At 44.0% G+C, this 27,367-nt stretch overlaps 2 protein-coding genes across 3 annotated transcripts; one reads left to right on the forward strand and one right to left on the reverse strand.

Annotated features, from left to right (window-relative positions):
- Positions 1-7,870: 7,870 nt before the first annotated feature.
- On the reverse strand, positions 7,871-16,128 carry LOC124653350 (protein NETWORKED 1B-like). 2 transcript variants are annotated; one of them, XM_047192413.1, is made up of 6 exons: positions 15,884-16,128; positions 14,238-14,463; positions 12,750-13,100; positions 11,349-12,670; positions 9,488-11,257; positions 7,871-9,168 (listed from the first exon to the last, which is right to left on the reverse strand). In XM_047192413.1, the coding sequence occupies exons 2-6, from the start codon at positions 14,341-14,343 to the stop codon at positions 8,086-8,088; spliced, it is 4,632 nt and encodes a 1,543-aa protein (XP_047048369.1). In that variant the 5' UTR covers positions 14,344-14,463; positions 15,884-16,128; the 3' UTR covers positions 7,871-8,085. The 2 variants fall into 2 exon arrangements, with proteins under 2 accessions (XP_047048369.1, XP_047048370.1); XM_047192414.1 differs by lacking the exon at positions 15,884-16,128 and adding an exon at positions 15,091-15,101.
- Positions 15,480-18,732, forward strand: LOC124655846. The gene is made up of 3 exons (XM_047194680.1): positions 15,480-15,620; positions 18,056-18,419; positions 18,522-18,732. Exons 1-3 carry the CDS (start codon positions 15,480-15,482, stop codon positions 18,719-18,721), a joined length of 705 nt encoding a protein of 234 aa, XP_047050636.1. The 3' UTR covers positions 18,722-18,732.
- The last annotated feature ends 8,635 nt before the right edge of the window (positions 18,733-27,367 follow it).

The raw sequence follows: 27,367 nt of genomic DNA on the forward strand, positions 1-27,367 counted from the left end.
CATTTGACACCTTCCACCATAGCAAGTTCAACATCGTCGGCCACCGTCATCAAGTGGTATAACTTGCCCCCTAACTTGTAGCCTTAGCTTCCTTTGCGTACCTTTCCTATCGAGAGTGGCTTTCTAGTGTTGCGAAGCATTGCGCAAGCGTCCCGACCGTGAGGGTGTGCGTGTGTTGAGCAAAGCTACGAAGCAAGCTCGTGTGAAAAGATAGGCAAAAGAAGAGTGACATACTTACATAGATAGTGAGAAAAAGAAAGCTTCTAAGCATATAAAAAAAAGAGAAAGAGAAAAAGAAAAAGAAAAAGAGTGTGAGTGACACCTATACACAAAAGAGTCCAAAGCTTATAAGCAAAAGAGAGAAAAGAGAAGAGAGGCGTCTTGCGCAAATCTTGTTGCTTCTCAATTTTGCAACCGAGCCACGGTCTCTCTTGCGTTAGCGTGACACCGAGCTAGTAGTCTTCGTTAGGACCAATTTTGTTCGTGCTCATTTTCCGTCGCGCTAACCCCATTTTGTCCCACGTGTGTGTTCCACCTTGTGTATGCCTTTTTTGATCACCGCCTTTGACTTGTGACTTTTGGATTTTACCCACTTTTGACAATAGACTTTTCGTTTGGTTTTTCCATTTGGCTTTCCACATCCATACCTAACACCATATAGAGTTTTTGTTTTGTGTGTGTGCATACATATCGGTTGTTCCTCGACTTGAAACACCTTTTCGATTTTGGTTTGCAAGTTTTGACACTTTTGGTAGTTTTCCTTCCACCATACATACATACACCCATCCTAGTGAGACTCACCCAAAATGACACCACAAGAACAAGCCGAGATGAGAGCCTACTTTGCCGAGCTAGATGCTCAAATAGCCAATATGACCTCCAAAGAAAAAGCCGAGTGCAAATCCTACTTCAAACACCTTGAGAGCAAGAGTGACACACCACATGAGTTAAGTGAGGACGCTTTGATTTCTAACAACTTAACCTCTACTCCACTTGTGTTGTCTTCCTCTTTGCTAGGTTGCTCGGACATCGACGACGTCATTGCCATGGAGATGAGCGACTCCACTAAATGTGAGATGAGGGACTCCACTATATGTGAGATGAGTGCATCCACTATATGTGAGCTTGAGTGCATACACTTCGAGAGCATGAGTGATACACCGAGTGAGATGAGAGTGGTAGTTGATAGGTCTTGTGAGGCCATTTCGAATTCTAACAACTTACCTTCTACCTCTAGTGTGTTCTCTTATGTCTCATTAGGTTCCATGGATGACGAGACGCCGATCATGGAGAAGATGTACATGGTGCATGAAGAGGATGATATCTCACCATGCTTGCTCCAAGATGGACATGTCGACCACATGGATCCTCCTACTTCCACAACACCTACTTCACATGAGTCGGCCTACAAAGGTAACAACATAGGTGTTGATGATGCCATGATCCCACTAGTGGACATGATGACTTATGAGTGCATGCATGATCTTGATGATACATTTGCTACGTCACATGCTTCCTTCATATTCCCATGTGATGCTTTTCTTGATAACATTGTTGATCATGTGGAATTGATTGATTGTGATACCATGAACATGCCATGCTATGAGAGTTTCATATTTGCTCCGCTTGCTTGCAATGACAATGATTATGATCATGTTTGTGTTGTGACACCCTTGATGAACACTTGCTCTTTCCATAGGGTAGTCGACAACAATGATAACATGTTAAACATGCTTTGCCCAAAATGTTTGCACTATTCCATGGTCCTTGCATCCAAGATGGTGAATAATGGTTCTTTCTTATGCTTGGTATGCAAGAATGCTTATTTCATTGTCCATGAGATGGCCCCCATAGCCTTCTCAATTTTTGATGACCCTAAGTTACCACATGCCATGAATGCATCTTCTTGCCATATGCACCATCACCATGCATTTCGTACTATCTCGCTTGACACTAATGGTGATGTGCACAAGACATGGAACATCATGATGGATGATGTATTCATCTACCATGCACACACGCTTTTTGTTTTCTCCATTGTGTGTAGAGGTACCCGAACGACAACATCCACCGCCACGGAGCATGAGTTGACGACACGAGCCATCGAGAGCTACCCCACCAAGGACAACCTCCATCACCAAACCCGCGGGATTCAAACCAAAGGGTATGTTTCCCAACGCCTTCGCCATCGTGTGTTTCCAATTTTTCTTGTCGAGCTTCCGGTTTGGTCCAATTCCTCGTCACCTCTTTTGTTTCTTATGCAACATATCTTGAAAGATCTTGTTGGCACAATGGTTGTTCTATGTATTGATGATATCATCATACACTACGAGAATCTCAAGGATCATATCATACATGTGAGAGACACATTATGCACCTTGTGCCACATATCACACCAAAAGTTGCTCTCCTTTGGATTTCTCATTTCATCTTTGGCAATTGCAATGGATTCTTTGACACTTGAGGATACCCATACTCGGCTCACGCCAACCATACGTTCCCAAGCTAGAAGTCTCCATAGCCTTGCCATTGCACATAACAATTTTGCCTCAAATTTTGCCGCCGATACTTGCCTTTTGATGGTTCCATTTGTGTGGGACAAGGCTACACACAACATTTTTGAAACCTTCCAAAGCAAACTTTTACTTGCACAAATTTTTGTCCTACCACATTTTGGATACATCGAAACTCTTTTGATCACCATTTTTGCAAAATGCCTCTTGGAGAAACAACTTGATGCTTCGTATTTGATTGAGAGCATAATACACGCTAGTTCAAGATCGAACCCGGCTCTAATACCTTTCCCATGCTTTGCATTGAACATGCCGAACAATTTCTCTTTCTCATGGTTCTTTTGCAAGCATGATGATGTGATTCTTACCGTTGGTGTTGCCTCAAACAAGTTGACCAATTTCTCTTTCATTTGGTTTGTTGGCACACACGGTTGTGTATATGTTGTTTTCATGAATGTTTTGGAACATATGTTGTGTGATGCACCAAATAGGAGGACCAATTTCTCTTTCCAATGGTTTGTGTGCACACATGTTGATGACATTTTGGACACTCTTTCGTATGTGTTTTTGCCAAACTCTCCACTTGTTGCTTCAAGGATGTTGAACAATTTCTCTTTCCGATGCCTTGAGAGCAACAATGAAAATGACTTTCTACATGAGATGGACACCACGGTTGTCTCACAATTGGGAGTTTTTGTGTTTCCACATTTGGAAGATGTTCATAAGGAGTTCTTACACATTGACCTTGCACATGCCTTATTCTTGATACATTTGTGTTGTGCTAACGGTGTTGTGAACATGAATGGACATGTCGTTGATGATATGCTCCTCTATCACGCACACATATACTTTGCTTGGTCTTTGTTGTGTGAAGGTACAAGTGACTTGTGGATGAGCGTCAACGAATGGGTTCAACCCCACACTTCGACTACACAAGATCTCTCCATGAGAGCACACCGACACTTTGATAAGGTGACCTCCTTCTACATAAGGCCCCTTGCTAAATCCGTTGAACATTGGCTATGCTTTGAGTGTTCTCTTGCTTCTCTTGTGCTATTGATAGGGCTCTTGACAAGTGACGAGACATTCAAGCGTGGTTGTCATCTACCTCCTATACAAGTTTGTGAAGAGCTATCGTCGAGGACGACTCTTTTTCAAGTGGGGGGAGATGATACGGGGCGACCTTCGGTCTTCACCGCATCATGTGCTTCATCGCCAAGACGGCACGCCAAGGAACTCGACGACAAGTACGGAGGGAAGAGAGGATGCCATGGAGACCCGAGGACGCAAGGCCGATGTCACGGAAGCATGGAAGAGAAGGAGAAAGAGGAGCTGGACGCTCCAGGCCGGAACTTCCGCCCAGGACCGGAACTTCCGCCCCACCGGAACTTCCGCCCCCAAGGACCGGAACTTCCGCCCAGATGCCGCCAAGATGCCTTCCAGCGCCCAGAGAAATGGATCAGGCCGGAACTTCCGCCCCGAGGGACCGGAACTTCCGCCCACCCGGAACTTCCGCCCAAGTTCCGCCCAAGCTCCGAAAGTCCACCAAAACGCCCCTGGATGTTACTGCAAGGAAATGGGCCATTTTCGGAACTTGGCCGGAACTTGACCGGAACTTCCGGCCGGACCGGAACTTCCGGCCCCGAAGACCGGAACTTCCGCCCCTGACCGGAACTTCCGCCCAAGACGGCCGGAACTTCCGCCCTACCGAACTTCAGTACAACAGCACTTTTTAGCTTGTAACTTATCCCTTCGCCCCCACCTATAAATAGGCTAGTTGGCTCAGATCTGAGATTAGACTTGATGTGAAATTAAAACACGAGCTTTGCTCATGACCCTTGTGGGAACCTTTCTAGATCTACCATCTACGAAGTTATCAACTCTTCTAGGAAGTCGATCTCTTCCATTCTAGGAATTCTAGTGTTTGGATCTTTTGCTATTTGCAATTCTATCTTTGCGCTCTTTTCCTCTTTGGAACTCTATCGATTTCTATTGCCAATCTTTTGTGAGGGCTTCTACTCCTCGTGAGTCTTTTACCTCGCAATTCTATTGGGTTGGTGTATCGGGCCAACGAAGAACAACCGGTTTGTGTGTGTGTGTTGCGTTTGTATCTCCGATCCACCCCACCTACCACCGTGTTCTTCGCGTTCCTCCACCTCCCCCACGAATCCCTTCAAATCCATGAAGATCGGGCACATCCCTGGGCTTAGCCCTTATCACAAGGGACTTGGGTCATTTGGATCATAAGGCATCAATTAAGGAGGCAACCAGGGACAAAGGGAAACATTTGATGATCCATTATCATAGGCAACAAAGCAGCAACTTTTTCTCCTCTAATCTAGCTAGAGTCCTTAAAAGAAATCCATCATAAGCATGGTCAAACGCACATATATAGCATGGGGCAGATGCTCCAAAGGGATTATATATTCATCACTTGGTAATTTGGAGAGCAAACAAGCAGTAGCCATATCACTCAATCCAATAATATAGTAATTTGGATCATAAGGCATCAATTAAGGAGGCAACCAGTGACAAAGGGAAACATTTGATGATCCATTATCATAGGCAACAAAGCAGCAACTTTTTCCCCTCTAATCTAGCTAGAGTCCTTAAAAGAAATCCATCATAAGCATGGTCAAACACACATATATAGCATGGGGCAGATGCTCCAAAGGAATTATATATTCATCACTTGGTAATTTGGAGAGCAAACAAGCAGTAGCCGTATCACTCAATCCAATAATATAGTAATTTGGATCATAAGGCATCAATTAAGGAGGCAACCAGGGACAAAGTAATTTCGTCGAGCACTTTGTGCCCGCGCGGGAGAGGAAGAGGGAGGGGAAGAGAGTAAGCTCACCGACGATGACAGCAGGGGTGGAGGAGCTCACCGACGACGACGACAGGGGTGGAGGACGCGGCGGCTCCTCCACCTTGACGCGACGCCGGCCCCTCCTCCACCTTGATGCGGCGGCCCCTCCTCGCCATAGCGGCAGCTTGTGCTGCAGGTGGCGGGGATGGGAGGAGCGTGGCGGCATGCAGCCCTCGCGGAGGAAGGCGAAGGCGGCGGCGATGGCGACGCCAGCGTTCACCATGGCGGCGCGCGGCGGTAGGGATCGGAGAGGGGAGAGGGCGGGGTACGGCGGGCGCGCGGTACGGGTGGGGAGGGGTTACACGGCATGATATAGTTCCATTATTTCTGTGGCGTATCAGAACAAGTGCGCCACTGAATCAGTTATTTCTGTGGCGCACCGAGTGCAATCCGCCATAGAAATAGTGGAACCAATGATTAGGGGTGGCAGGGTGTGGGCCCCACCTAGTTTCTGTGGCGCACGGATTCTCGGTACGCCACAAAAATAAGCTATTTTTGTGGCGCATCCAGCCAGGTGCGCCACAAAACAACTTTCTGTGGCCAGTTTAGGTCGGTGCGCCAGAGAACAAAGATCTCACCTATAAGGTTTTTCCTACTAGTGATACCCCTCCAACCAATGCCACAAATATGTTTAAGAATTGGTTGTATGGAATTGAGAAAACAGAAGCTCAAATTAGTGTGGGGTTTTGTGCTTTAGTTTCATCAATTTGTAATTGTTAAAATTGTTGCCCATTTTTTGCAGGTTATCCACGTAGTTGCATATTGGATTCATGTGTGGTCAATCCCCAGACGACTAGCAGAGAAACAACAATAGAGATGTTTTTCCTCAACCATCGATGACTTCTGCTTAGGGAAGCCAAGCGGAAGAACATGCCTCTGTCGACTCCAAAGAATAACCAACGCGTGCCAACAATAGCTTAAGACTACCACCTCCTCACGAAGGAGGCGAGACTTCTTCTCGACGCGATTAGGAACCAACTAAGCAAGCTACATGCATAACAACGCAAACTGGCATTGAAGGCGAGAGTTGAAGAGGGCCTTGGCATCAAAGTTGCAGGCAACGACGAGCGGCACAGAACCTTCGCCCAACTCTAGCACGCCGAGAGACGACGAGGCCTAGCGAACGGAGAGCGGCTCTGCTGGTAAGCAGCATGTGCGTTCGGCGAACGTTCGCCGAACACGAGCATCTCGAGAGCGAGAACCGAGCGGAAGGAGTAGTTGTGTGCTCTCACTGAAAACCAAAGCTCATGCATGAACCAATACATCTAGGAAGCCAATATATATGTCCAACCGGAGCCGACAACAAGCTCAATAAACGCAGTTTAATTCAACTTGTGGCGTTGGCTTCTTCAATTTGCTTATATTGGTTAATCATAACTACAGGCGTATTAGCGTATACATGACGACTCTTCTCGGTTCTCCTCAGATCAAGACAACCTAATTGACTTTTCAACAATTCTGGGGATCGGCTGTGTTCATCTGTATTGCTGCTCTTAGCAACATATGTTACAACGTCCTCACTGTTGATCGACTGTGTTTTTAGACAACACACGGCAAAGGCGTACTCAACGTTAATCTCATCCTCACTAGTAATTTTTCATCGGTAGTTATTTACGAGTAATTTTCCAGTGACACGTAAGTCTCCAACTGTAACTTCTAAGGAGCAGCCTCCTACCTCGCTGATCTGTATTTTTTTTTGTATTTATTTTTCCAGTATTTTTTCTTGTGCATATCTTTAACTTCAATGGGCGCAGCGTAACGCGGCGTCAACATTCCTAGTTTCACATAAAGGATGAAACATTATAAGACTTAATTTCAGGATGTATGATACTAATTGTTTGTCTATAGATGATCAAACCTGGAAGTACTTGACCAGTAAAAGTGCCAAAACATCCACACCTTGGAAGCATATAGCATCGATGCAGTTTTAGCAAGATATATGGATCCATTTCCCATGAACCCTAGACCTCCTATTTTACATAGTCGCTGAATTTTTTTCTTTTTCCCTGAAAATGAGAGTATTGTCCCGACCTCTGCATCGAAGCGATCTACACAAGCATATTTACTGCATAGTTATTCCTTATTTAAAGTTCATAATTTAAGGATCACGCATGGTGATAATATGGATCAACCAATGGAATAAAGAATAAAATAGATCATATGCACCTTGTAGTATATTGAAATGCCGCCAACCACCCTTGTTTAAGATTGCCCATATAGCTTCCATCAACCAATTGCATCCAGAATCCATATATCCCCGCACGTGCTTGTCGCAGCTTCGTCCCAGCCTTCACAGGCAGCTGCCTCGTGTACGATCCCAAATTCACAGGCAGAAACGCAAAAACGTTTTCAACTTGATGGCGAAATATTATAGCTGCAGAAATCACTACCAAACTATAGTAAGCGAAGAACATGGACTGGACCAACCGAAATGAGGAACACAGCGTCAGAATTACAGACGAGCAGAAAATTTTACGATGAAATTAACAGTTTACCATATAGCTTTACCACGAATCCCCACGACTACCATTTACATCCTTGATATAACGAAGAAACTAAAGATCGACAGTTCACATAATTATTTACCTAGAACAGCAGCATAAAATTAAACAGGAGCAATGTTTGCTGCATTTTCTGAAGATGAAGTAAAACTAGGTAGTAAAAGAAACTGACAATAAGCCTTTCTAGAACTGGAAGAAGTCAGTCGTCCATGGCCTTGGCCCTCATGCAGCAGGAGGGCCCGCGCTTGGTCCGGCGGGGGGCGTCGCCACGCCTCTTCCCGTAGAGGTACTCCACCAGCTGCACCCTGGACCGCCGCTGCACGGTCTTGGAGGCACGCCGGCTGGCACGCTCCTCCTCGTGCTTCAGCAGAACCTGCTGGAACTTCTGCATCTCCATCTCCAGCCGGCCTACCTTCTCCGACATCTTCCGCACTCGCTCCAGGATCTTGCGCTGGCTCCTGCTCCGGAGGTCCACGTTCCCGCCGTCCAGCCCGTCCGCGGAGGTGAACTCCTCCGCCTTCGACAGTAGCTTGCCGTTGGCGTCGATCAGCTGCGTGATGGCCTCCTCGGACTCCACCATCTGCGCCCTCACGCTCTCCAGCTCGCTCTCCCCCGACGCCTCCACGCTCGCCCGCAGCTCCTGGAGGATGGACTGGAGGTCCCTCAGCCTCTGCGCATCCGACGAGAGCCGCTCGATGACCTTCTTCTTCCACTCGCGGTGCGGCTCCGTTGTGGCGACGGGCCTCGGTACCTCCTCCTGCTTGTCGACGCCGAGATCCTTCACCAGCATCACCTCAGAAGAGTACCGTTTACCCTTGTCCTTCTCGGACGCCGCCTCGCTCTGCGGTGGCCGCAGGTCATCGTGCCTTCCGCTGCCGCTGCTCGTCCTGACCACGCTCCACAGTGCAAGCATCTTGTCATCAGGTTGTGCTGTGATCTTCTTCTTGAGGCGGTGCGAGCCGATGGCTCGGCGGCTGGGAGTCTGGACAAGGTCAAGCTGAATGTCCTTCAGCATCCGCTCGTAGTTCACGTCACCCGCGTCACTGTCCAAGATGTCCTTGAGCTTGAGCATTTCAATCTGCTTCCTGGCGTCCTGGAGATTGCTGCTGAAATCAAGCCTTTCTTGCTCGAGGACAACTCCAGTGTCTGTAACCACCTTCTGGAGTGCTTTGATTGTTCCATGCAGTTTCTGCAGCTCCATGTCTTTTACCAGTTTGGATGAGTTTTGGTCATCACTTGGTCTCACAGCAATCTTTGAGAGCTGAGGTGACAACAGAAATTCCTAAAAAAAGCAGCAAGTGAAATGAGTCACACACAAGTAAATCAAATCACATACAGCGAGTATAATAAACTAATAAAGGCATACTATTAACAGCACAAACATCAGATTTCTCAAATATATTACGGATGGATGCCTTTTTAGTATAGATATTATGGATCCTTCTAGTACGAAAACATTGGCATTCAGTCTGCACTGAAGAAGTTAAGGGAAAATATGTTTTAGCAAAAATAAACTCAAATAAACTGTCATCATATTTCAACATGAACAGGGAAGAGGCAAATAGAGAGCATTGATAGATAATGCCTAGATGTATTTATACCTCCTTCCTGTGTTTGCTCGATGGCACGCAATCCTTGGCAAGTGACAGGGTTTGTCTCTCCAATGCATCGACTTCAGTTTGCAATGCGCCTAGTACTGTGAAGTCGCCATTCAGGTCAACCTTTAGCCTTCTGTTCTCGATCTCAACAGCACTTAGCTTGTCCTTCAGTGCATCCACGTACGAATTTCTCCGACTGATCTCCTCCTTCAACACTTCCTTCTGTACTATTTCACTTATCTCACAACTCTCACATGTTACAATGAGCTCAAGGACTTTCTCCTTGAAGAGAGCTGCATTGGCAGTGGCGATTTGCATGTTGGCCAGCAATTTTGAGATCTCTGCATCGCAAGACCTCACATCAATCACTGGCTGCTCATTGTTCCTAAGCAATTGCATTTCACTCTGCAGCTTGTGAAGCTCCTCCCTCAACATTTCGTTTGATTTTTCAAGGCCAGCATTGTCGACTTCTTTGCGCTGTTCCATGTTCACCGCACTCTCCTGTTGGCTCTTCCTGCCAGATTTCAGTAGCTTGGTATCTCTTCGCAGAGTACGTCTTCTTGCAGAACCAGTCTCTGGACTAGAACCATCACAGATGCTTATAGTTCTACTGAGCTCCTTCTCAAGGTAGTTATTCTCAAGCTGTAGATCTCCAAGCTTCTTGTTCATCAGTCTGATTTCCTGGTAGAGCTCGTTGCCTGCCGCATGGAGAGACCCGAAATCATCGTGCAAACATTGCAATTCTGATGTCCTCTCATCGTGGAGGCTTCTGAAAATGACACCAAGGATATCTGTCCTAACTGCTTCCCCAATTAGAGTACTGAAATCGTCTTCAAACAACTTCTCTTTCTCCCTTGAGTCATAAAGTTTGCCTGCCAGTGAGGAGTTCTCTTCTATCAGCTTAATAATCTCAGCTTGCAATGATTGTCGTGACTCTTGCAGCTCGGAGAGTTGTCGAACCAAGAACTTGGACTCGGATTTCATCTCATCCACTTTGCGGTTACGGGCCTCCATGTCCTTCCGTAACTCACAGCTGGTCTTTACGAGGTCATGCCTTTCACTCTGAAGTTGTAGCAGCTCCTCGCTCTTCGCTTGCCACTCTTGCCTCAGAACACTCCTTTCTGACCTCAGATCTGCCACCTCTCGCCCAAAATGCTCCAGAAGCGTGACAACAAGCGACTTCTCGAGGATCTGGTTCTGCTTCACATCCTGGGCATCAGAGATAGTATTCAGCAAGCACTTGATCTCATGCAAGATGAGCTGCACAACTACGTCAAGCTTCATCAGATCCAAGGATCCATATTTCTCATCAAACTGTAGTACTTCCATCACAGAACTAATCCCTTCAGTAAGCTTCTGGTTGTTTTGTGACAAAAAGGCCAACTTCTCCTCAAGAACCTTGTGCGACTCTTGTTGCTTCTGCAGTTGCCCTGATACATCAGAATTTGCTTCTGCCATGTCACCTAAGCACCTCTGCAAGACGAAAATCTCGATCTGAGATTCAACAATCTTGTGCTCTTCCTCTTGAAGCTGGTTCTCCTTACACCGCCCATCTTCTAGCAGTAGGGCTATCTGCTTCTGTATTGCACTGAACTGAGTCTTGTCTGAGTGGGTGAGTTCTTTGCTCTTCTCTTTCTCGAGCCTTAACAGTTCCTGTAGCTTGACTACTTCATTACGAACCTTGCTTTTCTCCTGCTGGAGATCCAAGTGTCGTCCTTCTAACTCTGCATACTGGGTTTCCAAATCAAGTAGAGCACCATTGATGCTATCCACCTGAGACAACATCAAAAAATCCAGGGATCAAGTTAAATCATTTTTAACCTTGAGTGAATTAACAAAGTAATGAATATTTCAGGCATCGTACCTCATGCACAAGTGTTCTCTTGTCAGATCTAAGTAGAGAATTCTGATTGCGGAGTGCCTGTGCAGACTCTTCCATGTCTTTCAGCTTCCTTCTATGGCTCTCAACCTCAGAATTGTTTTCAGATAACAAACTTTCCAGGAACACGTTCTTCTCTGATAGCTTCTCCATGGTATGAGAAATACCCTCGACCCGCGCAATGAACATGGCACGCTCAGACTGGTGTCCACTAACCTTGGAGCTGAGGTGCTTGCAAGACTCTTCCAATGCAAGCTTGTTCTCTCTCAGTCCTGCAACCTCAGTAGTAGCAGCTGACAAAGATCTCTCCAAATGAGCATTTTTCTCCAATGTTCTCTCTAGCTGCATCAGATTCTCAACATACAGTGCTTTCACACCATCGTGGTTTTTGATGGTCTCTTTTAGCTCAACATTTCCATCCCTCATCTCTTGAGCCAGTGCTTGGAGAGATTCCACATTGAAATTAACCACTTCTATTTGTTCCTTGATCGAAAAGTGCTTCCTCTCGACATCACCCCTGTCATTCTTTATGTTTGAAAGTTCATGCTGAAGTACCTTCTTTTCCTCCACATGCCGAGACACCTCCTCCTCAAGTCGCCGCTGTGCATTCTTCAGGAAAATTATCTCATCCTGCAAGCGAATTATCACAGATCTAGAGGAGTGGTTTTGATCATCCAGCTTGCGGTTCTCTTCACGAATCTTCTCCAATTCGTTATGAAGCATAAGTTTGCTTGCTTCAATGTCCTTAAACTTGTTTGTTTCGCCATGCTTTTCAAGAGACAAAAGTTTTAGCTTCTCCTGTACTTGTGCCAGTTGCTTCTCTAAAGACAGCCGTGCCATTTCCGCTTGCATGCTTTTGAGTTGCTCTTCTTGTATAGAGATGCTAAGCTTTTCCAACTCGATGTGTTTCTCATTAAGCTCTTCATGCTTCTCTTTTGAAGCACACTTCAGTTTATCTAGCTCCAAATGCAAACCCTGGTTAGCCCTCTCAAGCAGAAGGCACTGTTCCTCTGCAGCACTTAAATTCTGCAGCCCGTTTTGCATCTCCTCTTTCAGCCTCTTGAATTCCTCCTGGGTATGTGATATTTCAGACTTGAGGTTCTGTAACCTGTCACCTGACTGCTGGCACTGTGAAACCGCAGCTTCCCTCTCCGATTCTTGTTGAGCAAGGGCCTTCTTCAGGCAAAGAACTTCCGATTCAGCGCTTTCACTCTTTTCTAACACTGACGAAATCTTCTTCTTAAGGTCTTGATTTTCCTGTGACAAGCTTGAAATTTCTTTCTGTAGCTTCTCATGGTCCTGGTCATCTGCAATACGAGTGTGTTAGTTTTATCTGACTTGTATTAGGATATTGTACTTACAGAGGAATGAGTTTGTACAGCATACCTTTGCTACGTTTTTTCGAATCACCAGTGCTGATGAAAGAGCGGAAAAATGGTGTCATATCGCCACGATTGTCAGAGTCAGTTTCAGACGATGCAGTTTCAGATGGCAGGTCATCATCCAAATCTATCAGATACTCGTCAGGAAATACTTCTGCCATTTTTTTATGAGCCTGTCGGAGCTCCCCAGCTGCATGATCATATCTTTCAGCTAAAGCTCGGTAAGCACGGTATAATTCCTCAAGCAAGGACATCAGCTCCGGGCGCCTTTTGTAGTACATTTCTGCTCTTCTTGCGAACGAGTCAGCGTCCTCATCAATGATCTTGATCATAACTTTGATTTTGCTATCCGTATCTGTGTAAATACAAATTAATCAACACTGGTTCAGTAAGGAGACATAGTTTTCCTAACTTATTACACATATCAGACACTTTGGTATTTTACAGATTTCCTGCACCGAACTTCAGAAAGACCAGAAATGATGTACAGTTGTACACAAGTTGACCAAAATCAGCAGAAACATCTTATGATCTCACATAAACACAGCAAGCAACACTGCCAAGCACTCAGATAGTAACTCAGCTAAGTGTTGCAGAAAGTACAGAAATAGATCCAAACATCAAATTACTAGCACAAGGAATTGCAGTGATATGGTGCCAGCATAAGAACATGTAGAAGCGCATCCCATGTGAGAGAAGCATCAGATGGTTAATCATCAGGGGACAAAATGCACCTTGTAGGATCATATGTGCAACCTAGCATCCAGCCATTGCCAATGGCCCATTGGCTTGAGGATTCATCAATAACCAATTCTAGAATACCAATATAGTGAATCTCAAATGTCAAAATATGATGCCATCTAGCTGAAGTTCATATTTCCTGATTGGTATTTTAATTTAACTTATACTTCGAGTTATGTAATTTTACAAAAGAATTTACAATGCTATACTTCAAGTTATGTAATTTTACAAAAGAATTTACAATGTACCAGCCTAAGAAACCTAATCTGACACAGCAACATGTGACTCCTTACAAAGACTGTCCACAAGCATTGAACTTGTTCATGTGTTTTCCTCAATAAATTTACTGACTTTCAACAAGAGACATGGGGACATGGGCTATTTCCGTACCAAGCATTATGACAGGCAGAGCTTTCAACTAAATCTGTACTTTACTATCAAGGCATTCCGCACATTCACATCCTTGAAAATACACCACACACTGCTAAGACAATGGCAACTAATGCTAACACGCTAATAGAAGAAAATGGTTGGGTTTAAAACAGTTACACCAATCAATGCAAAAGACAGAGGGTATTGTCCATGATGCCACAACACAATTATTTCAAACTTGAATGGGTAGAGGATTAATGCTAATATTAGTGCCAACTATTGCGTTTGGCTGATGCTTTCCAAACAATGTATACGAAGATTTAATAAAACACTTAAAAAGATCTTAATAAAACGGCCATAGTGACCAAACATATCTTACCTGAGAGGTTTTCTTGGAGCCATTTGGAGTTCTTGGGACAGATATGACTATCCCACCACCACGAGTACTTGCGCATCGGATTGTTCGGCGACATCCTCCTCGCCATCAAAGCTGCCAAAGAGAGCAGAACAGAATAGCACTCCTTGGATTCTTCAGAGTTCAGAGAACTTGTTCTGAAATTCAGTAAGGAACCAACCTACATGAAGATCTACTGCAGGCGAACTACCTGTGGCACATCAGAAACGATGAAAATTAGCACTTGTATATGCAGGAATTTCGCACGCAGAGGTAGAAACGAAATCAAAACGCAGCAAAAAAAAAGATGGATCATCAAATTACCCTAGGAAACCGAGAAAGATTCTAGAGATGAAAGTTGCAGTAGAGGGTGAGGGTGACTGTATTGTCGTCCTATATATAGGCATCTCGAAAACAAACCAAGACCACCAGTAGCGCACACACAACGGTCAAAATTTAAGATTAGGTAAACGGTGGCAACGCATTAAGTTATTTCCTAATAATTAGCTTTCTGAAACGGTCAAGTTGTTATCTTTACGCTAACTATGGGGAAAGGTCGTTAATGAGATTACTAATTCTGCGCTTGGAGAGGAGGAGGTGAAAATTTGCAGAAGATTTCTCCAAGATTGCAATCTCAGTTACCAAATTCAGCTGAGACTAGACACAAATTGAAGCATCTCCTACCGTTTCTACTGGCTTGTCGATTGAAATCAATGTCAGAAAAAGATTAAGAAAAGGGAAGGGGTCGTGGAAATTATCAGATGCTACTGAACAAGAGAGGAAGAAGCGAAACAAAAAAATTGCACAAAAGAAGAAGAAGAATCATCAGAAGCCAGACCTCAAGAATCCCACCATACACATGAAAAGCAAAGGGGAAAAATCCTTTGAATTGGAGGTAGAAATGGAAGAATGGCAGAGGAAAGGAAGAAGAGGAGGGCAGGGCGGTGACAAGAGAAGCCAACCAACACAAACAGGGACATATATATTGCCAACAGAAAGGAGAAATGTAGCAAGAAACCCACGCCGCCGCCGCAAACAGGGGAAATTACATCAACAATTCAAGCCGCGTAAAACGGGGTAATCTCTGGGACGAACGGAACCCGGAATCAATACCAAATCAGCAGCGCCATTTGCTCCGGCCATGAAAGGAAAGAAGAAGAAATCGCCGCAAGATGGGGTCCAGGAAATTTACCAAGAATGAAGGAGAAATCGCCGCGTTTCCTAAAGATGCAGAAGGAAAGCAAGATCCTCGCGTCACATCCTGAAGCAGGCCACCAAGAGCGAAAAAGACATTTGCATCCTGAAGCAACAACCCCAGTGACCGAAACCACAGTTTTTGTTTGGGAGGAAAAGATGGGCAGTGGGCTGGTATGTTCTGGGCAGAGATTGTTATCTTATCTAGGGGAAGAAAGATCTTTTTAGGAGGCAGGAACACGAGGGACACGGGAAGCGAAATGGCCTGGCCAAGAAACGGAAACGGCAGGCAGCAGAGCCTACCAGCTAACAATAGCAAGAACAGCGCACAGAAGCAACGAGGAAAAGAACAAAGAAGGAATGCAGCCATTTTCCGGCACAATCTCGACATTCACGGCGCCTAAAATCACGCGGCGCCCAAATCAAGCGAGTGTTACCTTGAGCAGGAGAGGATCTTGGGGGACGGATGGATCTTTCAGCGCAGCCGCGAGCGCGAACCCAGGGAAGAGATCCAGCTGCTGCTCCCCATCCCACCACACACCCACCACCTAGGCCATCATCGTCATCCTAGACATGGAGAGCGCCGTACACCCGAGGAGAGAGGGAGTGTGAGGAGAGAAGAGAAGAGAGAGTGTGTTTGTTTCTTGGAGCTCAGGAGTGAAGGCAATCATGGAGGACCAGAGGGGTGTGGGGGAGGACTGGAGGAAAGCAGGGCCAGTCATGGGCATATTAATTGTTTGCTTACTCATAACATTTGTGATAAATTAGAGGTGAGGACAAAGATTAGGGCACATTACTGAGTAGATTACTGCTGGAACATTTTTTAGGGGAGCAATTTTGTTTATTTTGGTAGAACAGGATGTCAGGAACAGTGTGTGCTGTTCTGCCACACATGTTATCTACCCACTTTGTTACTTTTTTTTACTGATTCCCAGTGGAGAAGTCAAGGACAGAGATCGGTCAAAGAAGATTTGAGGAATATTTTCATCTGCAGCTGCAGTGTGGAATTATTCTACTTTGTTACTGGGGATTGCTCATGTTTATTACCGTAGTGGCTAATTTTTGCGAGGATACTACCAGCATCCGTTGCGGATGGCTTCTGAACGTTGGCGGTAACAAACAACTTCTCCTTTTTTTTCAGTGCAAAATACAACTGTTCACAGAGAGAAAGGAGGAGGGGAGGGAATGGTAGTCTTTTCTTTTACTAACAGTAAATCTTTTTTCTTCAATGCAAATAGAACTGTTTAGAGAGCGAAGACGGTAGATGCAGCTCAATGGTCGTAGCATTGCATTCATCTCATGTGTACCATGTCCTGGTTTCTCAAGTGGCCATTAAATTTCATGTAAACAGGATTATTGTTGTCTTGAGAGATGTTATCTAATCATGACCGTCTTGGCCCCATGAAAAGCTTCACATAACACATAGACCATTTATGTGAAGTCAAGTGGATTGATACAATGTTTCAACGCCACAAACTAACGAAAACTGTAGCAGTATATAAAGAAAATGTACACAATTGATGTTAAGAAGAATTGTATAACAAGCACTTGGTTTAGCGGCATAATTCTTAGACGCCTAAAAATCCAAATGGTTTCTCAGAGAAAGTTAAGAGATTGTCTAGCTTGTAAGTCTAAATTTTCAAGGTGGTTTTGCTTAAGTTATCTAGGACATTCTAGTGTCTAATTCAACACCTCATTAAACCGATGTCTTGCCTCCACAGTCTCTCAAAGGTTAATTGATTCTACTAAGCCCCTATTTGGACACAGACATACCTTTGTCAACAAATATAGTTGTATTATAGAGTATAACTTAATTTTTATGAGCGTCGTTTGTATTTTGTTTTTCATAATAAGATATTATCCTATTTTCAAAGGCAGTTCTTGATCATGTTCCTGACTAGTAGTGGAAAACTGTGGCCGTTTTAGTTATATTTTGAGTCAATAGCATCACACATACAAAAACTTGTTTAGGATGTGCAAACACCTACAACTAGTTGCAAACTGTGTTCCACTTGTACACGAACTTGACATGCGGGTGCAAAAACCTCCAAAGAAGTCCAAATGAGACCCAGAACCAATCATCTGGTGACACGTGGCTACACGCTATCAAAGTGCACACCCATGTGTTTGGTTAATTTTAGAAAACCCCCTCATTCATGCACCTCCTCTTCTCCCGGTCCACATTAGTAATACCCCTGGCCACAAGCTTGACGTGACGTTGTTCTTCCTGGCCCACGCAACGCCGGCGCCCGCTATGACGCACCACTTCAGGCTCATGTACCCATATCTGGCCATGGGCAACCCGGCCCGAACGGCCCGGCCCGGCCCGAAATTCCCGGGCCGGGCCATGCCTTATCTAACTGCTGGGCCGGGCCTGGGCCTGAAATTTTGGCCCGATGAGTAAGTCGGGCCGGGCCTGGGTACCATTTTTAGCCCGATTTTGGCCCGGCCCGGCCCGACCATCTCTGCAGCCTGCCTCCACTTCTCACCTCCGCTCCTGAGATTCTGATCCAGCCCAAGAGTGGCCCAGGCAACCAGCTACGTTGCCCTAACACCACACCACACATTTTCCCTACCTAACCCCACGAACCCCATCCACAATTGCACAGCCGCACTCCCCAATCCCCATCGCTGCTGCACCTCCTTCTCGTGGAGCACTACCGCAGTCCGTCCTCGTCGACAACCGCCGCCAGTCCTCACCCTTGGCCGTCGCACCTGCGTCCTCGCCCGCTGGCCGCGACCGCCGCACCTGCGTCCTCGCCGTTGGCCGTCGCACCAGCGTCCTCGCCGCTGGCCACGACCGCCGCACCTGCGTCCTCGCCTCCGTCGCACCAGCGTCCTCGCCCGCTGGCCGCGGCCGCCGCACATGTGTCCTCGCCTCCGTCGAACCCTTGTCGTGGACGCGGAGGGGTCTCATCTCCACGCCGGCCTCCGCTGGATCTCCTTCGTTGTCGTCCGCCATCGTCAAGATAGGTAAGTTAGTTTTTTTGCTTCTCTGTAGAGGAATGAAAACTAATTGATTTCCTTCTCTTTTCCGTTCTTAGTTAGATCTGAAATTTCTTAACTTCTTTACAGATGGAGATGGAGAACGAGACCGAAAATCGGGTGTCCCCAGTTTGAAGATCTTCATCATAGCCATAACATGTGAAGATCTGGAGGCTGTTTTGATGCTATTTGATGTGAAAACAATTTGCTGTCAAACATGTTGTAAACCGTACTACTATTCTGTTCTAAACTGTGCTATTTTGTTGTATTTCTATCAAGTGCTATGTTAAACGATACCAACACGGACGACTACGGCCGGAAGTTAGCTATATTTCGGGCCGTCGGGCCGGGCCTCGGGCCATCGGGTTTTTGTGTCGGGCCGGGCTCGGGCCTACAAAACAATGAATCTTGTCGGGCCGGGCCGGGCATGGGCCTGATTTTAGGCGTCGGGCTTTTTTAGGCCCGGCCCGAAGCCCGGCCCGGCCCGAGATATGCCCAGGTTACCCAACCGTCGCCATGTGTGCCTTCTACAAAGGTATGGCTTGTTGTCCCCCACTGCTCGACCTTGTCTCGCCGCGCCCGTCCGTAGTCCCTGAAGCTCTCCATTGCTCCTAGGGCGAGCACATCGGCGACTCCGTGACGTGTCATACAACAACAACAATCAGTCGCCCTTCTTTTCTTGTCTCACATGTCTTCTCCCCCGTTCTTTTCTTTCTTCCGTCTGGTGCGGGTGGGGGACGTCCAGTGTGTGTGTCGATGGGGAGGGCGCCGTGCTGCGATAGGGCATCGGCGAAGAAGGGTGTTAGTGCAGCAGAGTCTCTCTAAATCTCATTGTATGTTGAGGCTTACACGGACTCGATTCTTCGGTGAACACAATGGCAAGTCAAATCAACAAACAGGTTACATGCAAAATAAACTAAGAACAAAGCATAGGAGAGAGATGGTTTCCGACACGCGTGCGCTGACATTAATCGTATGTGGTCGCTGGTAGCATCACATCTGGAGAGGTGGATGAACAACAACGTCAAGAACCGCTAGAACACCAAGCTTAAGAAGCGCCTCGCCGTCGTTGCAGGCCCCTTCTCCTCATGTGCCGAGTCCATCTTCCCTCCGTCGCGTTCGTGCCCGTACACCCGCCGTGCCTGCTCCCGCTCGTCATGTCGACCGTGAAGGCCGAGGCGTATAGCTATGATGGCTACTTAGCCCGCCACGCTCCAAGACCTGTTTACCTTCGTCGAGGGCTCGACGTTGGCATCGGCCAGCCGGCGTCAGCTTCTCTCAGGAATGATGGAGGGGAGAGTGCCAAGAGGACCTCTAACTGCTATTCAATTTTTCTCCAAGGGGTTTTCGCAAAATTACAGAGCCAAACCGTGGCCGGCGTGCCGACCAACTGTCAAATTCGGACACTTTGGAGGTTTTTGCACCCGGGCATGTCAAGTTCGTGTACAAGTGAAACACAATTTGCAACTAATTGTAGGTGTTTGTACATCCTAGACAAGTTCGTGTATGTGTGGTGCTATTAACTCTTATATTTTGTATATGCAGTTACATGATCTGCATGATGACCAGATGTCATGTTCTTCCAGGTAACCGGGGAGGTATTTACTGACTGTGGTTAGTGGTGGGAGGGAGATTGTGCACCTAACCACCAGTCCTAATCATTCTTAGGGGATCATTTTTATAATAAGCATGAGTACTGGTAGTAGTGTAGTAGCGGAGGAAGGCATGAGAGTGCTAGCATTAGAAAAAAACTATCGCTATAAAAAAATAAGTGAAGTAATTAAACAATTACACTGCTACTCTAAGCAGATTTATGTAGTACAGTACATTGGTCTTGCTGTCCTCTTTTGTCTTCTTTTTTGCTGATTTGGCCACACACAGTTATGGTTGTTGTCTACCCTTGCATTATTTTTGTTTTTCTAGGAAAAAGCACCTTCTATTCTACACTGGACCACCACTATACCACACAGCTAATTTTGTGTTGTTTTCTCCTTTCTTATCTCAGTTATTTTGCGGGGTTTCGTAGTCAAGAGTTCCCAAGGGGGTAGTGCTTGGAACATGGTTCAAATAGAGCATCATTGGCTGACCCCTTGCGCTGCCAGTGTAATTTTGCTTTTACATAGGTAGATAATCTTAAAGTGCTGATCTAATCAATATAATTATGTAGTGACTATTTTCAGCGGTTTTATCTTATTAAATATAAATTATTGGTAGAGATCATGTAGTAAATTACTCGGATTGTGTTTAGCATTATCGTGGACAATTGTAATCCTTTCGCCTAACTAGATTTATGTCTATTTAGTGCTCATTTGACCCGTATTGCTCACTTTTATGGCTGGTTTTCAACCACAAGTTATAAGAAAAGTAAACAACACAATTTAACAACCACAAACTGAGCATTAGAGGTGGTTTGCATAGCATAAGTACCACCACTATAAAATATGGCTTCCACGTTTTGATCACTTATGATTGTACCCTTAATTAGTTAGACTTAACAATGGTACGACGTCTTTAACTATTATGTAACGTTGATGTACACCTAGGTAACACCATGGTTATTATCTCTATTCAACTCTGCTATATATATAGTGTGTGGGACGGGGATTGGTTCACTTCTATAGCTACCGATGCACACCACTAAAATTAAACAACAAAATTGCCCGATGCTATACAGAGCCTAGGTACATATGGACTCGGTTACTAAATCTTAACAAAAAAATATACTTTAAGTTATTATAAAGATAATGCATTTAAATAATGAGTAAAAGGTATGACCATTTGAGAGGTGTCCAGAAATTTTAAAAACCGGGTGAGGAAAAAATTGTTATAATGCAAGTGATGATATTTTCTTTTGAGAAAGGGTTGTGCATACATTACTTTTTTCATACGAAAGGTATATATTTATTCTCTATGGATACATATGCTCTGTGGATACATATGCCCAGATATGAACAATACGCACTATGACCATTTTGTCATTAATTTCATTAAGTATTGCACTATATCAAATATAGCCATAAGTTTTTCCATTTTTATGTGTCCAAAATACAAACTTCTATTTTCCTTGGCTAGTGAGAACATATTTGCACATCACAAAAGGTGCATGTAATTGGTGTGTTTAAGCACCTTAATTAAATTACCCTGGTGTGTCACCGGGAAAATGATGGGTGCGAGCCTGCGAGGAGTGTTGCACAGCACATGATCGATTTTTTTTTTTTTTTGATATGAGCACATGATCGATATGATAGAGCGAGACACTATTCTCAGATTCCTCTGGTTTGTGATTAAATTGATGCAGCTAGCGGTGCACGTTCAAGAGTTGGTAAGTTTTAAATCATGATGAAGAGTTTTTAAAACTAATAAAGGGTACGGAATTTATATATTCCTTGCTGAGAGTGGATGCATGTGGATACTTTAATTTAGCATTCGGGTCCATGCAAATCCAAAAAAATATTTGGAAAAAATACTTACTTGGTTTTAAATGTAAATATCACACTCAGGAAAACAGGAATACAATTCTGTCCGAAAATTCACAATGAGTCTGGAAGAAAAAAATAGTGTTGACTATGGAATGACACAGTTTTTGTGCATTTTACATGACTGGAAATTATAGACACGTACGAGGATGGATTGCATGGTCTTAATTACACTGTGCGCTTCAGTCCTATAATCTGGAACAAAAACTAGCTACGTGGAGATTGCTTCAATTGGGGACTGTCGGCTTGACTTTGCTGAGAGCTAGCTAAGCTAACCTAAGTGTTTCTTGGGTGCACCGTCAAAGTCATAGCATTTACCTAAAAGCCAATCATTAGGCTTCTAAATTAAACCAGTTGCACTGTACTTTGTTCATGCATGAGTTCATCAGCATGAGTAAATTTTACCTCATTTTTTGTTTCTTTTTTCTAGCCTTTATTTTTCTTTGTATATATCCATGCAGGTCGATACCAGAGAATTATACATAGGAATTTACGCGGACATAGAGTAATTTTTTGGAACTTTTCATGAGTATTTATTTTCCAAAGATCATGCACTCGATCTGGATTCTCGGCGGATCAGGAATTCAGGATCATCTCCCTCTTTGTGGAGCAAAGGCAAGGGTACCACAAGATAGTGCATGTGCGTGTGCAAGTACAAGATCATCGATGAGCCCACGCTGATATTGATACACTGGAAAGAACCTCCCATGTCATGCATCCAGTGCATGCACTCAAGATCATTGATGTACACATAGCTGGCTGTCCCGTGGAATAGTGGATGCATTGCAATGCAACCCTCTGGTCTTCTTCGTTCCCATATGCAAGTTCTACTCATACCAGCTAGATTAATTGACCAACAACTTTCTCATTCCAAATAGCTTGCATTGATTTGGTGGTAATAGACTAATAGCCTAACATGTAAATAGTATTGTGACGTTGCCATTCCTTTTCGTTGCAAAACACACATGTACTTACTGAGTCAAACAATCTAGAGCTAGCTTAGCCATGCCTGGATGCATGTGGTTAGGTGAAGATGAACTAGCTTAGCTAGCTAAATGTCCCTACTAAAACAGAGATAGCTATCTACATGTCTATCATTTGTTTGTCCCTCTTGAAATCTAGCAGCACAAAGCAAATTAGGTTTTAGCATAACATAGGTTGTTGCCAATTTTTCTGGAAGACATAGGTTGTTGTCATGGATACAGCACCTTACGGAACAAATATTGTGCTGAATCTGTTTCAAAAAAACATATTATACCGATTTTATTTTTACGGCCATATTTAGCTCTAGAAACCTGAAGGAAATAACTTTTAGAGTGAATTTCACTTTTTACCTTATAGTTGTCCATTTGTGGCACATATTACCCTCTTTAGTGCAACTTCTACCAAAAAATGCTATCTAGGAGACTTTAAATACATATTATTTCAGTTTAGTATTTTGCTTGTTTTTCATAGATAGGACTGGCATGTTAGTTGATGTGGCACGACAAAATGTGCAAAGATCGGAGGGTGTCATCGACGATTATGTCCAGATTTAGCATATCTATTTATTCCATTCCTCGCCGTCGCTATGAAATTTTTGAACCTCAATCATCCTCCCATACCCTTCCCCAAACACACATTAGAGAACGAGGGTCCAAACCTTCTAAAATACATAATTTAGACAAATTTCAACTCAATGGGGGTAATAAGTGCCATAAATGTATAACTAGAGGTAAAAAGTAGAACTCACTCTTTTCTATATATATAATTTCCTAGTCTATTCCATTAGATAGGTTTTTTGGTTGAATTGGCTAGATCATGCAATTCTACATGGTATAAGACCTACAGAGTCACGGATTCAAATTCTGGCCAACATAGTATTAAAAAAACAAATATTTGCAGCCTCGTTAAAAAGATCTAGCGATCCATATCCAAGGTCTGTGCTCTAAAAGAAAGGCCACCGAATTAGACGTGAGGGGAGGTGGTGAATGTAATTTCCTAGTCTACTATATCATATCGGTCTTTTTGATGAACTGTGTGGAGCATGCAATTGTACACGTAGCATGCCATGAGTTTGTTACGTATGAAGTGAAATGAAATTTAAATCTGGACCCTGCCATTTGGTACATACCATGAGGTCAAGATAAAATGTACTCGCCACAAAATAGATACATTGTGGAGAACCAGAACCTAATACACCTAACTTAATTGTTGATAGATATAAAGAATATTATGTTTGGTCAAAAGAAACATAATATAAGTATTACCTGCCATGAATGTTATGATAGTTTCGTAAAAACAAAACTAACATATTTATATAAAATTTGGAGCTTGTTGCATTTCGCAGCCATGTCTATGTCTACAACATCATTTGTTTTATTATTTAGGAAATAGATAATAATAAAATTACTAAAGCTTGAATACACCAAAGTGTTCGAGAAAAAGGTTGAAAACCCAAGGTTTTGGCTGATTTCCGTTGACTGAAATTAGATTTCAATTGAATGAAATTTTGACATCCCAGTTAAAAGAACAAATAAATAAATTTAGTGACACCGAAAATAACTAGCGCATTAAATCAATGAAACACACAGTCTCAATCAACCAAAGTAAAAAAAAACAATGAAAAGTAAAATGCAAGGTAGGGAATACAAAAACCACTAACAAAAAATTATTTGCATATTACAAAAAAAAACAAGCTCTGCATGTTCCAAATGTGCAACTAGTTGTTTAAAAAATATCGAAACATGTTGTAGTTGTGTAACAAATTTCTTTGCATACGCTTTGCATGTATAAAGTGAATTCGACCAATTTTTCAAAAAAAAATATACAATTAAAAGACAAAGCAATATAGTTGAACATTAAAGCTGCAATGGTTTCACATGTTTTTTAAATGTACAATTGGTTTAGATTAATTGTGCAGCTGTAAAGAAAAAAGAACCGATTTTTCCACACACAAAACAGTTAACCGCATAGAAAAAACAAGACCCCTAGTCGACTTGTCACGAGGAAAAACAAGTCGATTGGTTAGAAGTGAAAGCGTAAAACAAAATCAGTTGTACCATTTATCTCAATTTTCTTGTAATTATTCGATTCTTTATAGTACGTAGACACACTACTATATATGCCAATTAGGCATCTCTTTTGAAGAAAAGGCAGGGAAGAAACCCATATATTTATCTCGACCATGTGTACGTTCACCTATAATTAGGCCTGCAACATGACACCAATATATATACAAATCGTGGCTTTACAATGGTGGCAAGCATGCACGCATATGCATGCTCTCTTCATAATTATCGGCACCTCACCATGTGATGTGAGCAACCAAAAAAGAAAGGGAGATCGACGTGTGGACATGCGTTGATCTCCCTTTTCCTCCCAAACGTTACTCCATCTCATGTATCTCGCTTAATCAATCAATGGAGCTTTAGCTTAGAATACATGTACATAGCAGCTTCTGTGATCTCCTTCGTGATCTTCTTTTCGGATGTGCACATGAAAGGTGTCCATCATCGATCACTGGCTGCCTATGGATGATCTTTGTGCCTTTCGAACTTTCGTCAGGACAAACACGGTGAACATTATGGCTCGTTTAGAACACATGAACTTCTGTTTCCACTGTTAGCCTCAAAATGGAGATTAATCTCTATGTTCCCAATTCACATGCTATTAGGTCATGTTTCACTTAGCATTATGTCAAGTTGGTATTGATAACAAATAAAATTAACTGTTTATTTATAGATAGAAAACATCTATCCTTTTCTTTTATATGTTTTTAGGGAAGCAAATTGCTAGTGATCGATAAGGGTAGCAAGCCCTAATGATGGCGCACAAGCCGGCCGGAAACACCAGTTCCCCCTGCTTTCCAGGAAAGGACGGCCCACCCACTGACAAGAGCCTACTTGTGATGGGCCCACTGTCTGCGAGCCAGACACCAGCGGGGCCCGAACGTTTTTCTTTTTGGCAAATGGCTGACAGGAAAAGAAATTATAAAAGAAACTCATTTACATTGTTATTATTCTGACAAGATCATAGTACATGCAACACCAAATGCAGTTTCTGAGATTCTGGCTAGTGCAAATGTCATGCTTGCTCCCCTGAAAACCATTGCCTGTGCTTGTACTTTTGCAAGCATCTGCCCACGTTGCAAGGTGTGCAACTTGTATAGCATCTAATTAATGGCACTCATGAGCCTTGATTAATAGTGTGGTTTATTATAAACCTTTAACGTACGAGACCCCTTTTTTTGTAGATGACATTATCATGTTGAAGAAAATTCAGTTAAAAGCAAGAAGATCTGAAGATGGGGAGAGAAACAACATCCTGGTTTCTGCAACTCCAAATCGAAATGTCGGCTTAGACCACAAAAGGGTGCAGACTTTCGGGCCACCAGGTCCCTGTCAACAGCACACTAAAAAAGAGGGTGGAAGTGTTGGACTGTCAGATCATATGATTCTCCTCATACTATGCCTGTCAACAAATTCCTCATAACGTGTGCAAATGCATGACGTGGAAAATCACTAAAAGAGCACGAACATGTCGTGATAATAAGCTCGATTTTAGTAACTCAGTTCTGAAAACTCGGGCCGTGTTTGGAACACAGGACCTTTTTTGTTCTACTGGATCAAAAACCGAAAGTCAACCCCAGTATTCAACCAGTAATTGACGATGAAGATGACAAGCCATGATAGCTAAGGAAGAAAAAGCACGAGGAACCTGTGCACAAGTGATTGTATGAAACACAATCCATTTCTGCCAGACAATGGTTCATGTTGACGGCCAATCAGTAAGGGGTTTGGTCCCGTTCGGCGCCGGCACCCCACCTGGTGCTCCTCTGCTCCATGGCTCACACGTTCCCAGGTTTGTCTCTTTGGGCTAGGGAGCAAGGACCTCCCTCTCATGTGCACCTCAGCTGTTGCAATTCACTTGTGCCACTGTAGGTGTATTTCCTTCCAGAGCACATGCTCAATGCAGCAGCTTCCATCAGGATTGCAGTTTAGGGTTCAATCATTGAGCATTGTCATTAACCAATGTCTCTTGCATTCCAGAGACAGATTTCCCTTCCAGAAGAAATTAAGACAGACACAAGATACACCACTGGCGATCAATTTACAATGTTCCAACCTCGGCATTTACACCATCAGCACGCAACAAAATTGAAAAACAAATTATGCAGTGCAGGGATTCTGACAGCGAATGAAAGAGGACAAGGAGCCTGCTTGGTCAGCAGATCGGTTGGGCGGCAGCCAGTGCCGGTGCTTGATCAAAGCAGTTCAACATCAGAACCATCTATGCCAGAGACACAAAATAATCCCTTGCTTAATGAGGTCCCAGCAGGCTGCAAATAGTCGACGCAAACTGGAGACACCACACAGCATTCCCAACGCGCAACTAACCACATCCCACACAAAGCATGCCACCGGGCAAGGGAGAAAACAAATGACAGATAAGACTTGGCACGACAGTAATACCTTGATC

This window comes from Lolium rigidum, chromosome 5, assembly GCF_022539505.1.
Source record: "Lolium rigidum isolate FL_2022 chromosome 5, APGP_CSIRO_Lrig_0.1, whole genome shotgun sequence".
NCBI lineage: Eukaryota > Viridiplantae > Streptophyta > Magnoliopsida > Poales > Poaceae > Lolium > Lolium rigidum.

Bases quoted from the DNA above. Each gene is read 5' to 3' on its own strand.
- LOC124653350 (XM_047192413.1), bottom strand. From the start codon at position 14,343: ATGGCGAGGAGGATGTCGCCGAACAATCCGATGCGCAAGTACTCGTGG. The intron at 13,101-14,237 runs GTAAGATATGTT...GTATTTACACAG, and splicing joins GCTCCAAGAAAACCTCTCAG to ATACGGATAGCAAAATCAAA. The intron at 12,671-12,749 runs GTATGCTGTACA...CTCGTATTGCAG, and splicing joins TTCGAAAAAACGTAGCAAAG to ATGACCAGGACCATGAGAAG.
- LOC124655846 (XM_047194680.1), top strand. From the start codon at position 15,480: ATGCAGAAGGAAAGCAAGATCCTCGCGTCACATCCTGAAGCAGGCCAC. The intron at 15,621-18,055 runs GTATGTTCTGGG...ACAATTGCACAG, and splicing joins AAAAGATGGGCAGTGGGCTG to CCGCACTCCCCAATCCCCAT. The intron at 18,420-18,521 runs GTAAGTTAGTTT...ACTTCTTTACAG, and splicing joins GTCCGCCATCGTCAAGATAG to ATGGAGATGGAGAACGAGAC.